Source organism: Liolophura sinensis, chromosome 8, assembly GCF_032854445.1.
Source record: "Liolophura sinensis isolate JHLJ2023 chromosome 8, CUHK_Ljap_v2, whole genome shotgun sequence".
Classification (NCBI taxonomy): Eukaryota; Metazoa; Mollusca; class Polyplacophora; order Chitonida; family Chitonidae; genus Liolophura; species Liolophura sinensis.
Window position 1 is genome coordinate 33,743,787 of NC_088302.1, and position 17,775 is coordinate 33,761,561.

Here is a 17,775-nt window from a genome sequence, read left to right on the forward strand (position 1 = left end):
CTTATGCAAACAGATTCAGAATTAAGACAAGTAGAATGCGTTAATCCATGAAGAAGAACAAGAGCTGAATATCAGAATATCCCTCAGTACCTTTACACAAAAGGTTTGTAAATTTACACAGTATCAATAGACAACATGAGAGATTGACGGAATTGTTCAAAATCTATATATCACATATCAAATATATCACAAAACTTCAGCAAGTAGTTGGCTGAATGCTGATCTCTCAAAATAAAATCCAATGGTAGATGAACTGGCAACACAGCACTTAAATTTTAATCAGGACACATACATTTCTGCATTTTTTATTATAATTGTTAACCAAAGAAAATTTCCTCCACACTATTCTTGGCCTATATACATCTTATTACAAACTGTATGTCATGAATATAGTACTGTAAGCGTAAAGACTAGCAGAATGTATTTACTTATTTATCTGATTGGTGTTTTATAATATTTTTTTACATGTTATACGACAACAGGGACAGAACGGGGAAACCCACTGAACAGAATTCTCTTCTGGTAATCAAAAAATACGTCCTAAGTTTGCCAGTGGTACATTACCCCTCAAAAGGTGCTGGCTATCGTAAAATTTGTAATCTGAACATGTTCCATTGTGCTGAGTGCACCAATTAATGAACCACTGCCATTTGCAAGAGCTGGATTTGAACCTGCAACTTCACTTGTTTCGATCAAGCCTAGCAACTGTGATGAAACAAGCATTAAGGCATCTCCATAAGGCAGATGTCATGAGAAAACCTGTATCAGGAACTGAATTATACGTATATACGCCCTGAATATTTACCCACAAAATGCTAGTGCACTATTACAGAAAAATAAAAATCAGAAAATATTATTTTTGATGCCTGGAATAAATTTATCCTTATCCCGAAGGATATCATCCTACCTTACAAACAAACCAGAAACAATGCACCTTTCTACTAACGAAGATTAACAGATCTTTCGATCAAAATCAGACAAAATGACCACTGATAAAATTAGGAAAGAATTAAAATTGACCAGTCTTACCTGTGATGACGCCCACTTCAATGAGAAGTTCCGTCACTATGACTAGTACATTGACTAGGGTGAGGACTATGATGGAGCATTCAGCACAGAAAGAGTAGAGCCTGTCTTCAAGCCACAGCCAACAAGACCTGAAAACACAAGAGTGAGTGAGTGAGTGATTGGGATTTAATGTCATACTTAACAATTTTTCAGTCATATGACGACAAAGGAGAGTCTATGTAATATGTGCCTCCTTGTTGCAGGACGGATTTTCACTGCTCTCTTATCTAGTGCTGCTTCACTGAGACAACTTACCAAAGGCAAGTAATCTGCCTGGCTCGAGTTATTATACTGATACAGGTCAACCAGTCATTACAATATCCCATTAATGCTGAATGCCAAGTGAGGAAGTTACAACTTTCTCTTTTTAAGGTCTTGGGCATGACCTGAACTAGGGTTGACCCTGGATCTTGGCGGACGCTCCACCAACTGAGCTATCAAGGCTGGTCATTAAAAACACAAAAGGTACACAATTATACACAAGGCTTGTTGTTTAACATCATACTTCATTCTTTTCTTATATGTTGGCAGTCAGTTTTCTAGGTGGAGGAAACAGGAGAGCCTGGGGTATAAACCACCGACCTTTGGCAAGTTACTGGCAAACTCTCTCATAAGTAAAGTGAGTTGAGTTGAGTTGAGGAAACTAGGTACAGTGAACCACAGAAGACAGCTCTGTCAGCTGACCTTCAGAACAATGAAGTAAGCAACAGGGGAATCCAGAAAATTCTCTGTCTGAAAATGAAATCAAACCCACATCTCAGTCGTATATGTATATCCTTGCTAATTAATATTGTGAAGTTGTAAAATGATATTAAGTATGATATCTACCTTAGGACAAAAGTAGACAAAATTCCCAAGGAAATATGTTGTGTATATGTAAGTACCTGAACCAGACACCATTAAAGAAGGAATTAAGTAACCTGTGCAGTTTTCAGAGAGTGCAAGATTTAATTTTACAACCATTAAAGTTAATGTAGGAATCTAGATAAAGGTGATAGTGCCAAATATGTACTAACTGTACAAAACATCGGAATATTTAAAATCCATCACAATGCAAAGTTAAAATAGTTCCAGGCACACCTATGAATGAATACATACAAGTGCAGAACAATTTTTCCCTTATCCAATGACTACCAGTGTTATGGGTGGAAAAAACATAAGGCCTTTGGTACAAAACTCACCAACTTTCTCACTTGTGAAATCATACCAGTGCTGACAGTTGCTTAACTGTCATCAAAAAACCCACGTCTGCAGTGGAGACGTACGTATTTATTTGACTTGTATTTTATGTTGTACTCAAGAATATTTCACTAATATTCGACAGTAGCCAGGACTATGATGGAAGGAAACCGGGCACATTTGGTAAAAGTTGACAGATATACCAAATACTACCTTTTTGTAAGGGCTGTGACTGATACCTATCATGAGTTGCCATTACTACATATATATATATATATATATATATATATATATATATATATATATATATATATATCTACAGAGCCCGGGGGAAACCCAGAGCCTGGGGGAAACCCATGACCATTTAATGGTTGCTGGCCATGCTGGCAGACCTTTCAACCTTTACAGATGCAGGCCGGTCACTTGGATGTGTACGTCCGCATCAGTTGGTATGTCACAGTTGGCCAATGACAGAATTAAATGACAATAAAAACATCTATACAATGCTCCTCTGACAATATGTAAATAAACCCTAAGTCACAGACGAGTTTATAGTGTACAAATTAATTAAGGCTTCTTTTAATGTAATGAAATCATTATTACTTGCATGATGAAGAGTGAGTATATACAGTATGTATACAGGCATTACAGGTGTGATAGGCATTACAGGTGTGACAGACATTACAGGTGTGACAGGCATTACAGGTGTGACAGGTATTACATGTGTGGTAAGACTTACACAGTCCATATACATTTGTTAAAATTAGTATACTCACCATATATATATATGCTTCAGGCCCATCATCCATTAAATTAGCAGATTTGATGCACATTAATAAGCTAAATATTTATCTATCCATCCATCCATTAAACAGGATAATGGCCTAAAAGCGCTCACATGTTGGTCCAGGTGAAACCCATGGAACATCTGAACGCTGTTATATATTCCAGTACTGTAATTATAAAGGCAGCGTTCTTTGCCCCCACAGCCGGGACATGGCGATGAGGAACTGAGTAAACGGGCACATTATGCAACTATTTCATTGTGTATGCATGATGCATGATGCAAATAACATGCAGCACCTTATCCACTAGTGACTTATATCAATTACCGTATTTGCCCTAAAAATTTGTATGAAAAAGTTCATTTTCACAGGCAAATAAAAATGTAGACAGGATAAACTATTGATGCTGAAACACTTCGCTTAAGTAGGATGTTATTCTACCTTCCAAACCAGCCTCAAAGCACATTTCTAAAATCAATAAAGCTCTCAGAATTGGACAAAATGTGAAACTTGATCATAGTCAAAATTTTAGGTCAAATACAGTATTTTTGTTGTTGTTGTGGTTTTTCACCTGTAATCTTGATGGCAACAACAAGGAAACCTGTTCACAGCTAGGGTGAGCCAAAGGTACACAAACAGTAGGCCTACAGTAATTATTGTTATTGAAAGGCTGCACACAGTTGAACATGTCAGTGTTAAATCAGGCACAGCTGACTTCGTGACAAAATAAACAGTGTAATTAATCAAATGAAAACATAATTGTAATGGATATATGTAGTCTACATGAAGTCTTTAGTGCTTGGATCTCTTGCACACCATGCAAGTCCTCAATCATTCTTTCCCTCTATGCACATTATATAATGCATATATAATAAGTTTCACTACAATGTATACAAAACACATTACATAATGCATATACAATAAGTTTCACTACAATGTATACAAAACACATTATATAATGCATATATAATAAGTTTCACTACAATGTATACAAAAACATTAAAGTGAAAATTATATGATATCTCAAAAATAAAAAAGTATCAGTGGAAAAATAACTAAATACTATTTTTAAGCATATACTTTAACCAAAACTACGTTTAAGTATATATTTAACTTTTGATTTTCCAATTCTTGATTTTGGAATTCTGTGGTTGACTTTTTCAGAACTTTTTAGACCAATTGTCTTGAAAACTTGAAATATACACAATTCAATTCAACAGAAAGTGAATGTCAACAGAAAATGAGCATTAAAAGACTATGATTCGTTCTTCAAAACAAAGAATTCAAACAGATTACAGGTGAAATGTAACAGTTATAATCAATATTCATATAAAATGTCATCCCAATCCCATCACTCAGTCAATGCAAGCTTGGGAAGCAGGTAAGCACAACATGCTGTTTTCCATCGCCGTTATGTTAACTGAAAACGTACTAAAATGATAAGCCAGAAAAGTTTTCACTACCAATTTTCCCATCAGTAAGTACATGTTTGCGTGCCACAGCAACCAGTCACGCTACATATATATGATCAACTGTTAGATTTTTAGTGACATTGTCATGCTGTTACATGTTAAGCAAATAGCTGGAATGATTTTGAGTAATATGACATACTGTAATTCTTCAATCTTTTCGAATTTTTGCAAGGTGTTTATTCAAGCATATTATGAAGGCAATTATTGGTGTGGGCTGATAAAATTATACTTTTTGTGAAGCCCTGAAAAAGGCCAAAATCAAATTTAAAAAAATTTTAAAATGTGCATATATTGCCTTTCATATGCGCAAAGGTTGAGAAATGTTATGCCAGCTGCCAGATCTCTAGTCATCCAGTATTTTGTGTGTAATCAGGTCATGTAACAATGTCATCCAGTATTTTGTGTGTAATCAGGTCATGTAATGATGTCATCCAGTATTTTGTGTGTAATCAGGTCATGTAACGATGTCATCCAGTATTTTGTGTGTAATCAGGTCATGTAATGATGTCATCCAGTATTTTGCATGTAATCAGGTCATGTAACGATGTCATCCAGTATTTTGCGTGTAATCAGGTCATGTAACAATGTCATCCAGTATTTTGAGTGTAATCATGTCATGTAACGATGTCATCCAGTATTTTGCGTGTAATCAGGTCATGTAACAATGTCATCCAGTATTTTGAGTGTAATCATGTCATGTAACGATGTCATCCAGTATTTTGCATGTAACCAGGTCATGTAATGATGTCATCCAGTATTTTGTGTGTAATCAGGTCATGTAATGATGTCATCCAGTATTTTGTGTGTAATCAGGTCATGTAACAATGTCATCCAGTATTTTGAGTGTAATCATGTCATGTAACGATGTCATCCAGTATTTTGCATGTAACCAGGTCATGTAATGATGTCATCCAGTATTTTGCGTGTAATCAGGTCATGTAATGATGTCATCCAGTATTTTGAGTGTAATCATGTCATGTAACGATGTCATCCAGTATTTTGCATGTAACCAGGTCATGTAATGATGTCATCCAGTATTTTGCGTGTAATCAGGTCATGTAATGATGTCATCCAGTATTTTGCATGTAATCAGGTCATGCAACGATGTCATCCAGTATTTTGCATGTAACCAGGTCATGTAATGATGTCAACCAGTATTTTGTGTGTAATCAGGTCATGTAACGATGTCATCCAGTATTTTGCGTGTAATCATGTCATGTTATTAGCTATATACTGCATGAATGACATTACACCAACAGTTAGATACTGAGGACTCAATTACCGGCTGTTAGATTTTATGTAATGATGTTACGCCAACTGTCAGCGTTACATTCTGCCAAGACTTAGATTTTGAGTAACAATGTCATGCCAACTGTCATATCACTGAATGAGGGTGACAACATAATGTCATGACAAGTTACAATAAGATAGACACATGCAGGCGTATATATTTTTCAGAATCATTCCAATACAGCTGCCTTGCTATAAGGTATAAAACAAAAAGGTTTCCAATTGTATGCTAGTCTACCAAATGCGCTAAACCATTATTTCAAACACAACCATACACTAATAATGACAAATTTCAGACAATAATGTACTAACACTTATCTAACAGATTTTTATGTACGTACATAATTTCAAATGTCATCTTAGCCCTGGCCTATCAGATACCATAATATTGCACTATATATATATATACACATATGTAATTTTGAAGATATAACTATTGTTTCTATCATGTATATATGTTATCATTGTACTTTAATGTCCCGGGGCACAGTATACCTACATGACAGACTTGAGGCTCTCCGCGGATCTGTAGAAATCATATCTGTACAACTGGAGCCCCAAGATTTTCTTGACCACTGTAGTTTTCGACATTGTTACAAAAGCAAGTGCAATGCACCAAGTACTACCCCAACCCTACGACGCACATGCCAGATGCACTCTTTGGTAAGATGACTGCAGTCTGAGGTAATCACAGGACAGGTGACGCAAAGCGATTGAAAACAGCACATTTGGTAATAACACACTAAATGTAGGTATTACCACTCCTGCTCCACCAGCTATAGGCACCTGAGGGTAAGAAAGCTTTCAAACAGGTAAAAATGTCTGCTAGCCAGGATAACTAAGCCAGGTGGGGACTGCAAGAACAAGCAGGAACACAGTCCCTTAAAGCTGTTCACTCAGAGAGCCAGGTAACAATTACCAACTGGGAGAATTAATTCAACTGCATGGGTACTGAATTAATCCTCTTTCCTTGAGGGGAGGCTTTTACACCATTGTTGCCTTTCTAAAGTGTTGTGACTGGGTCTAAAAGCTGACTGGGTGGGTAAAGCACCATACACAACAAGGTGGGGAGGGTGGGGACGGTTGGGAGGGGATAATATGGCTTGCTGTGGGGCAAAGGCTGCATAGTTCCTGAGTAAATCCATTATCACATCACATGCCTGTGAGGTATTCACCTTTATAATGATGGCTATACAAGAATTAAAATATTACACCCCCAGGAGACAATTTATCTTAGTTGGAGTTTCATTTTCAATTTATAATCTCATTTTAATCCACACAAAAGACTGGATTAACTCATAATTATAAACCTAAAATGGATAAACAGATTTCACTTAAATTAAAAGCAACCTGCCATGCTTTCAATTTTTGCGAGCATTTTTGTTATAAAGCTTTTCTTGTTATTGAATAAGAGAGTGGAAGTTTTCTGCGAGTTATTGAATCATTTCATTAAGACCTATTTTTTGTTTATAAATATTTACAATTAACCAGTCTAAAATTTATGGAAAATGTCCATTGCTTAATTATCTATCATTAATTGTGACCTCACAAATACATCATCCATTTTTTGTCACATACACTGTGCCATCAGATGAATAAACCAGAGCCAAGGGGAAAAAGCCATGTAAGCTTTTTAAGCAAATTATATAGACTGTCTAGATCTTACTACCTGTCCAGATCTTACTACCTGTCCAGATCTTAGTAGCCGTCCAGCAACCTGTGAATCGTCGTGGGTTTCCCCCTGGGCTCTGCTCAGTTTTCTCCCTCTATAAATATGGTATACATGGTCGTATAAGTGAAATATTCTTGAGTTTCGCATAAAACACCAATCAAAAAATAAATATTTCTGACCAAAAATAAGCTACAAATTGCATACACACAATATGCACAAGAGAACAGAAAAATGAAAAAACAATCATCATCATGCGTTTGCCCTGAAATCACATTCTCTTTCTAATCAAAAACCTTTGCATCTCACGATCAGGTTACTTTCTTTAGTATTCCACATCATAATGCATTATATGTATACGAATGTATTACGTAGCTTCTCTTTGCCAACTACATGGTGCTTTATCTTGTTTTATATATATTGATGTATTTTTTGGACTCTGAAGTACATGTTTCCTATATATTTGTTTTTTCTGTGAAGGCCTTGGGGAAGAACAGTTTCATTGTAAACTGACCGAGCTACTTTCGATAAAAAAAAATATTTTTATTATTTATTATTATTATTTTTATTATTATACTACAATTTGTCATGAATTCTGATTAATAATATCTGTACACATGTAAATCAACCTCTGAAACTTTACAGTTTGAGAGGCAATAAAAGAGTGAATATGAATAAAAAGGACACATGTACCTACCCAGATAATCACACAATGTTTAATAGCTCTTTTTTTTTTTCATTACAAAAGCTAGCTTTCTTAAAATTTATGATCAGGAAAAAAAATTCCATCATTATCAATTCTAACATAGTTAAATTATCATCATTATCAAGAGACATTGCACTGAGTAAAAATTAAATTAATTGCATTTTTCCAGTTAGGGGTCAATTTATATAAAATAATACACACATGGCTGTAAATATTACTGAAAAATGCAATAATACTCAAGCCCTGGACCATAAATGACCATATATTTCGTCCATAACTAACTTCCCAATTTTTCCTGATTCTGAGAGTTCGATTGAGCTTAGAAAGATGTTTTGAGGTTTGCTTGTAACATGGGACAATATTCTACAGGAAAATGGTAAGTTTCAGCAGGAAAAATAATATTTTGTGACATTTATTTGCCTCTAAAAATGCACTTTCGTGGGCAAAATTTTAGGTCATTAAGGGTAATTTCATATTTTCTAATTAGGAGTCAGTTATAAAATAATGCAGACATAACTGTAAATATTACAGCCAAATGTACTATCTAATACTCATGATCGAGTAGGGCGGAGTGTGACTTATTTTCAGATGCATGCTTTAACACATATCACAAACCTAAGGCGAAATGCAAGAAATACCTCTCACCATAGTTCAATATTGCTGTCATACCAAGCATATTAAATCTCCCTTTCAAAGCTAGAATTTTGACCATGTGTGACCGATCTACAGGTAAAAATGGAAAGGTGAAAACAGTTATCAGTATTAGAGTATATCACACATATCCATAATTTACTCAGAAAAATCACGTGTAGATCTCAGTTAGTATAAATGATGAATAAAGAACACTGGTGTTATTAAAAACAGGATCGATAAGCCAGTTGACGTGGTAATTTACATCAACAGTTTCAGTTCGATAATATGTCAATAGCACATAGTGGGTGAAGAGTTAACATACCTGTAGAAGTGCGATAACAAATGTGGGGTTTAGTACTTTGATTTGCAGCAGTATTATCTGTGACAGCAGCCTAGGGTGTGTTTTTTTTTTGTTTAGTTTCTTCTCCATTTTTGAAAATCCACCTTTTTATTTCGTCCGATATTGATATTTTCTTTATGATCTTCCTATTTCTTAAGTTATTTCAATTACTAGTATGTAAATATGACAACTGGAAAAACTGTCAAGACAGTCTACTACATTTTCCACCATGATAAATAATACGGATTTCCAAGATATATTTTTATTTTTATACCCTCCTCCGACATTGAAAAAAGATTTATTCTGCCCATAAAACAAAAGTTATAATTGGTATGGCCATATAACGTACCTCTGTATTATAAATTGGTGTGGCCATATAATGTACCTCTGTATTATAAATTGGTGTGGCCATATAATGTACCTCTGTATTATAAATTGGTGTGGCCATATAACGTACCTCTGTATTATAAATATCAAAAGCATACAGATCACAATGACAGTTACAATTTTGCATATCAACTGAATTTCAGTATATATACCATTTGTCATTTCATGGAAATTTCACTAAGTACATGTATTAAATCAGCCTACAGTAACCCTACAAATTTGGTGAAATGTCTGTAAAACTGGGTACATATGACTTAGAGTACATGTTAATTTTGTACTAATCATGCAATCATTGGTCTGTTCTGCAGTTCATGCGACAGGGCAATCAATCCAGTTGATAAAAACTTCCATGACATTTACAGGTGATTTACCTATTATACCCTACTTGTTCAACCTTTTTCAACTACCTCTGTAACCAATATTTTGAAACATTCTGAGAGAACTAAGGAGTGTAGCGAAATGACTTGGACAGTGTAAGGAAGCTTGCATCTTTAATGACGCCCAAAAAAAAAAAATCATTTCAGCCTCATTTTCATAGTAATTGTGTAAAAAAATTTCACTGAAAGACGTGCTTTAGTGGTAGAAAAAGTTGAAGATTTACAGTACCCACAAGTTTCCCAGCTCTATTATCTGTGAGTGCAAGCAGCCTCACTTTTCTTTTTATCTTCATTATACATGTGTATATTATAATGATCACATCACATGAGAACACAGACAGTCACACCACACAATCCATATAAACGGAGCTATAAATCTGCACATGCACATTTCAGGAAAAACTTTGTGTGTGGGAAAATACTGGCTGTGGGAAAGACACGTAACAATGTATATGAAAGGTCACATACAATGTGTGATGCGTTCTATATCAAAGAAAATGAGCAGCCTTTAATGAGTACCTCAGTACACCTTTATACTCCACTGAATTCTCTAGGCTCTAATGAATCCTCAGCATGGGGCTTAAAAGGCCTGTATCTGAAAACTCCTCCTTATACAGAGCAGCTGGAGTATCCGATATCCGATCTGATGCACTTTAAGTGGACCAGGTCAAAGTTTAATCTCACAGGAGGTACAGACATACTTTACATACCTGCAGCTAATGCATGTTTAAAGTTTCTTTTCAAAGTCAGTCAGGTAAAGTTGGTCTCATTTCAGCCACATTAGAGAGATTAATCTGCATATTTGTTTGATTGGAATTATCATTGTATATAGTCAAAAATATTTTAACCTGTATACGCCACTAGTCCTTGTCAAACCTCCGCATATAAATATATAGCTGTTGTGGAACCAATGAAATTGGATGTGAGTTAATCTACAGCCTGATCCAATACATGTATGGCAAAAACGTGCTTTGGACAGATTTCTGTTTTAACAATTAGGGGCTGACATAAATATCACCATGGAATGCTACACTGAGAGAAAGTATAGAGGTAGATATTATACTGGTAGATGTCACTATTTTAATAAAGTGGAAAACAACAATGGCCTGTGGTCAATTGCCTGGACAAACATCCTAACATCAGAGAATTTAGTCTACTCTGAATTCCGGCAAAACAGAAATAATTACCTGAATAGCAAAAGTAATATATCCATCTCACATCTACATATATATACAATAAGTGAAAACAACTTTGTGGTAATAAATTCATGTAAAACGCCTGGAGCTCACACCATGCACAAGGACATGTACGACAGCTGGTTAAAAAATTAACATGTATTGTATCCCTGAGATACATGGTTCGTGCAAGTTGCTGATGTACATTATTGAATGTTACCATGGAAACCAGTCTGCTTACAGACAAATGATTTTAATTCCTTTCCCTGAAGTGAAAACAAAGTTGCATGAAGGGTATTCTGAACCTGATTCCACGACAAAAATCCATCACTTCAAATGTCTATGCAGGTCATCTGTTTGATTTAATAAGAAATTTGTTCATTTGAACACTGTTTTGCCTCATACCCAAGAATTATTGTTGCACCAAAACGATGAAGCCTTCTACTCCGTGTAAATCTACAAATTCCAACTCCAGGTCCAAGACTGGGTTTGAACTCACACTTGTGGGTCCTTGTGACTGAAAGGCAAACAGCTTCACACTCTGTAATTTATTTGCATTCCTTGCTTTTCCAACTGGACAACAATTAAAATTTTTAAAGACATCTCTAGCTAGTTTTTGTAATGATCAAGTGTAGAGAAAAGGAAATGAATGACAGTGTGTGTTAGGTATCAAAATGATCAGTCATGTGAGATGAATTCAGTACCATTTAACCGCATGAGAACTTCCAGTTTTATAGCTTTAATAGAGTTTATGTTGAAATAGTATCCTTAGATGATTTAAAAGAATGACATGATATCAAAATTACGTCTAAACATGAGAATCCATTCCTGTAGGCAATCATAGCTTTACGTCTGTCTGTCCGTCAGTCAGTCAGTCAAGTTCCACTTGTTGCAGGATATGTCATAGCTGTTGTGCATTTACTCTTGCATTTTTTTTTTTTTTTTGTTTTTTCTCCAACAGATGGCTCCTTTATATCACACTATAACCCTGGTTATCAGCCTGTAGACAGGCTATTGTGCTCTGGCTGTATTACAGATTTGTCCTCAGCTGTGATTGTCTAACATCTGTTACCTGCTCACAGAAATGATCACTTGCTAAAAGCTGTCAGCTATTAAGCGTTACACAACCCAGCTAAAGCAGCCAGTGACTCCATGCTACCTTAAAGCAGCTATTCCGCAGATTTTTGGCCGAAAATTTTAATTTTTTGTATTAACCAAGAATAGATTAAATTCTTGCCTTTCAGCACATGTATGGCAGACTCATACCTGAAGTGATGAAGTGATTCTAAACTTTGAAGATGTTATAATGCAACCCACTTTATAAATCTTAGGAGCTTTAACGATTTAAACAGCAACAGGACGTATATAGAAGAGGCTGATTTTTTGTGAAATAGGCTGTTTGGGCTATCCTAAAATAATAACATAAATCTGATTGAATATACGTTAAGCAATTTTTCGCCAAAACAGGGTACCGGTAGCATTTTTACGAGTTGTCTCTATATTGGATGGGTCAGAAAAAAACCCCCAATAACCCTCTTAAATTTTAATTATTCACGATGTTTTAAATGCAAGACTTTGATACTTCAAAGTGACACATCATATAATGACAATAAAATACCTTTTTTCTATATATATGTTTCATGATAATTTAATTCAGCACCACAGTGGAAATGTATTAAAAAAGCCTGGTGACTAAGTGCATATGTGAAATGTACACCAAGCAGTATTTTGGTAACATTTGTTCACCAAAAGAAATACACAACTGTTTCAAAATGATTTTACATCGGATGATTTGGAAATTATCATAAATCATGTCCAGTATCCATTAAATGATCATTGCTGTATGTGAAAAATAAAAGTCTTATATTAAATGATCATTGCTGCATGTGAAAAATAAAAGTCTTATATTAAATGATCATTGCTGCATGTGAAAAATAAAAGTCTTATATATGTTTAAATCATTCTGACTAATGGTGAATTTTACAGCGTTATTATATTTTGTTGCCCACCCCATATATTACACAGAAATCCCTTGCATACATTTGTGAATTAGCCACAAATATATTACTATTATTACAAATATATTACGGTAATTTGTTTTAAAAACACACATGAAAACCAATCTGTATTTTTTAAAATTTCATGTAATTATACCTTCATCTGTGAGAATATACAATTTATGACAAAGACTATATATATTGGCAATTAATATGTAATATATTATAGATTAGTGCCACATGAATTAAATATCTCAGTGACAGGTGCCACAGGATTAACAGGTATGTCCATTTCTCATCTCATGACATTCATAGCATAATTATAAACTTATGTAATATAAGCAAGTTACTAAAATGAGCAGTTTAATGGTTATTTGTCTGACATTGTAGAATGACAGTAAAATATCAAAATTAAGTCTTTATCTTTGAAACATTTTACAGACAATGTACAGATTGATCTGATCAGACATGTATATTAAAGAGAGAAAAGAGTTGTTCAAGTAGCATATACTGAAATGTCACTACCATGCAATCGTCATTCTCTTCCTTCTTTTTCAAATTATCTTTAACATTAATAGATTGCTTCATATATAATTATGAAAGCACAAAAGTGTCATTTTTATCTCTGGCAGTTTTCAAAGAAAATAAAGTTAACACAGATGTATTATGCAATCATCAGTGAGCAACCTTATAAGACATGACCATAAGTGTAAGCGAGACTTTGAGTGGCCGATAAGGAAGATCCATTCCACTCATACCACCCACAACACTCATAAGGACACCCCCTGGGATAAAGCCTCAAATCTTGTATGAAATTAATAGAGGAACTACAGTAACATGTAATATGTTTTCCACTTCCCATGTAGTTAAAACATCAAAGCAGATATCCGGTATCTCATAACCCATAATAATCTATAGTTATGACATGTATGACTAAGGTAATGACTATTTGAAATACGAAGCCTTTGATTTCTGTTTATATATATGCACAACAGCAAACTGATACACATCACAATACAGTCCTACTCAGCATACATGTATGCAAGCTTGATCATAACACATGCATATCTATGGTACAGCTTTTAGTGAGGTACACAACACTGCAGATGCACTGATATGCACTGATAATGGTTTACTGTTATCTATACTGCACTTCACTTAAAGTGTAGCATTTTTCAAGAGAAAATACAGTATACTAACAAGCACATTATTTGATACATGGATTACATCCTGATGCAATTTCTGGTCGTACAATAATATTCCAACTGTGTAACTGATAGCCTTTCTTCATAGTTTTGCAGTGATGTCATAGCTGCTCTAAGCCAATCATCAGCATACTATTTGGTCACCTGACTGGAGTACTGGAGGTGAAAACAAAGCAAATTTAACCTAAGTGAGATAGGCACTGAAGATGATTTTTGCATAAAAAATGAAAAATATAGCTTTTAGATGAGAAATTCTTTCTGGGAAAGTAATCAGAATGTATCAAAGCCTCAAATATATGTTTCAATGTCCTGTGGGACTTTAGATTTCAGAAATCTGCAAAAATCAGCATTTTGCCAATTTAGCTCCATGTTATTTATCATCTTCTGCTCCTTGCCAGGAGCCCGGTTGTTTGAAACCATGACTACATCAGAGCTTCTTTATATGCAGTTCTTAATTTTTCAGTGCAACCAACAGAATGAACCAAGCCAAAACATTCTAAGGCTATTATATAATTTTTTGACATGTTGTGTGAAATAGAATTAAACAGAAAAGCTGGCACAATTTTTATAACACGATTTTCTTGGTTTAAGCTGCATTCACTCAAAGCGAGCTGTATATAGTATCTTTGATCTCTTTCGAACAATATGTCTCTGCTATATAAATATCTTGTTATTATAACTCCAAAAAAATAAGCTTAAGTGGTTTTAAGTCAGAAATTTTATATTTTATAGCTGCATTAACAAATCCATAGTATGAAGAAGTCAATTAAAAGGCTTGTGCTGATGAAATATTACAATCATACTAAACTGACACATTGAGCATGGAGGGTTATATATACAGAGCAATGTTTCATTGTTTTCAAAATAGTAACATGGTAACCCATGATGTCATGAGTGACAGCTGTCTAGAGAATAGGTTTCAGCTGATACCAAATCTGCCTGGTTTCCTCACACCATAAACGCCGTATAAGATAAATATTCTTGAGTACATTGTAAAACACCAACCAGATTCGTCCCCTATCTAGTCATCATCATATGGAGTCAATTTATTAGGGAAAAAGTGGTCAGTATGCCATCCATACTGGCGACTGATCCTTTGCGACAAGCAACATGCACAGAAAGTAGGTGTAAATGTAATTATATAGTTTTAGGCTACTTTCACCTGAACTATACATTTACACACATATAGGCTTACGTACCTTTTCTTTGTCGCCATTTTCTCGCGGCTGCCGGTCTCACGGTTTGCGACTGTCCGAGAAGCCGCCGATGAGAACAAGCTTCGTTCTCCACCGGCAAAACATACCTGTCTTGTTCAGGATTAGCCACTGATCACTTTCAGTTTACAGGTACATGTGTATTTATCAGACTTCAATCGTATACAGGTGCGCAGAAAGCTGATTGCAAAGTCTACAGGTCATCGCTTTCACTATCTCACTGTTCCAAGCAGGTACAACGTAATCCTTACACTGTGCGTATATGTCCGTTTCAACACCGTCAGCCGGTTCTGCGGTTTGTTATTGTGGAGAGGTCCGTCAGTCCGCGATCATTCAACCCCTCCCCCTCCCGCTGCCGTCTACCTCGTCACTGATTGGTTCGCACCACCTGTCGGGGAGGACGTCAGACACTGTATGGCTTTCTGACCCAGATCGATCGCCAGGTGAAAATCGAACAAGCGCCAAAAACCGCCCTCCGTTTTACGCGGATAGATGCGTTGAATGCTTTGGGCGGCCAGCTTTACAATTATTTGGCGTGACAGATTCACACATTGCAGTTGAAACACATATTAGGCTGGCTGGGAACAACTGAAAGTTATATATAGTCGTATTGTCAGAGTAAAAAATTAAAAAGTGAGCTGTCTCTCGCTTGCTCAGCTGACTATATATATAAAGCAATGTTTTCGCCTCGGTCGACAGGCCATGCAGTGATTCGAAAAATACATTCGCACGCTCGAATCCAGCTCTTGCTAGCATGATTCGACCGAAGCTTTAAACCAGGGAGTTTGTGAATCGAATACCGGACTCATACATACCCTGCACACCTTCCCACTGTCATGTGTTTGGAAAAATCTTGAATATGACATCATCACATAAATCTACGGAAGCCTATATATCGGCGCTGTTTTAAATAAAAACGAGCGTCCCGCTAATTCGTTTAAAACGGATGACTAGTTCGTTAAATCGGATTACTTATTCCTATTAGCGAATTTTCAATTCGTTATACCGATTTAACAAAGCGTGTTAACGGATAAGCAATCCGTTATAAACCCTTCTCTAATTCCTTTAGACAGATGATAGCAATGCGTTATAACAATTTCAAAATATAAAACAGAAATCTGTTTACTTTGTTCGTGTAGACACGTCATAGAGAGAATGGCTTTAAGCTTGTCTCCAAGATATGTCTCCAAGATTGTTTGCAAACCACTATATGGTCATCATTTATTTATTTGATTGCATGTACGTACTCAAGAATATTTCACTTATATATACGACGGCGGCCAGCATTATGGTGGGAGGAAACCAGGCAGAGCTCGGAGGTAACGGACGACTATCCACAGGTTGATGGCAGACCTTCTCACGTTAAGCTGTACGACTGGGGAGAAAACCTTCTCACGTTAAGCTGTACGACTGGGGAGAAATCCTTCTCACGTTAAGCTGTACGACTGGGGAGAAAACCTTCTCACGTTAATCTGTACGACTGGGGAGAAATCCAGCTTAAAACCACCACATCAGTGAGATGCCCCGAGTCACTGTCCTGAGCTAACGCTCGGCCACAGGTTATTTGTACTTGCGCTATACTGCTCAATCATGTTAGTGTATCGCCACATATTGATATTTGGGACATATATAATGATATTATCTTACCCCACGCCACCCCCCACCCGCGGTACACAGGATGGTTCGATCCTGGCCGTGGACAGCGATTTAGCGGATTGTCGCATTCACACTTGCTCGTGGGACCACAACTGTTTGCGCAGCCTCGCTAACCTTCGTTAAGTACACGTCTCTTACCAATATGCATGGTTTGAACACCTGCATGTCACAGCCAGCAAAGTGGGAAAAAGCAAACAAAGACGTCATGATAAGCAAGGAACGACAAGATTTCCGAGAAGAATATATCCCAAGACAAGCCGAACCTTTTATCTCTACACTAGCGCCTCTATTAAGCCTCATGCCTCTTTCATAGTCGTCATCAGGAATAAATTAATTGAATGAATTGGAATTGAAATTAAAAATTGATATATATCTTGACTTGTTACATGTTGCAATCTGTTTTTATATTATACACCCCATATACAGATCTATTTTTTTCTTTCTTTAATGTGTTGTAAATGTAGAGATGTTTAGATACTTTGTTGATACAATGTTCGTGGATACCTTATTTCTTCTCAAATTTGGGACACCTGGCCTGCTCTTTTTGCCAATATATATGTAATTGTAGCAGGAATATTTATTTTCCTTTTTCTCACATGGTTAGGATATCTAATGAGCAACA

At 35.8% G+C, this 17,775-nt stretch overlaps 1 protein-coding gene across 1 annotated transcript in view; it reads right to left on the reverse strand.

The window, feature by feature from the left end:
- LOC135474049 (transmembrane protein 266-like) overlaps positions 1 to 15,650 on the reverse strand; it is a 34,707-nt gene extending 19,057 nt beyond the window's left edge. Inside the window, exons 1-2 of the mRNA XM_064754041.1 lie at positions 15,483 to 15,650; positions 1,030 to 1,157 (exon numbers count right to left, since the gene is read on the reverse strand). Coding sequence (XP_064610111.1) covers positions 1,030 to 1,157; positions 15,483 to 15,499 — 145 coding nt within the window. The 5' untranslated portion in view covers positions 15,500 to 15,650. The remainder of the gene's footprint in view (positions 1 to 1,029; positions 1,158 to 15,482) is intronic.
- Between the last annotated feature and the right edge of the window lie 2,125 nt (positions 15,651 to 17,775).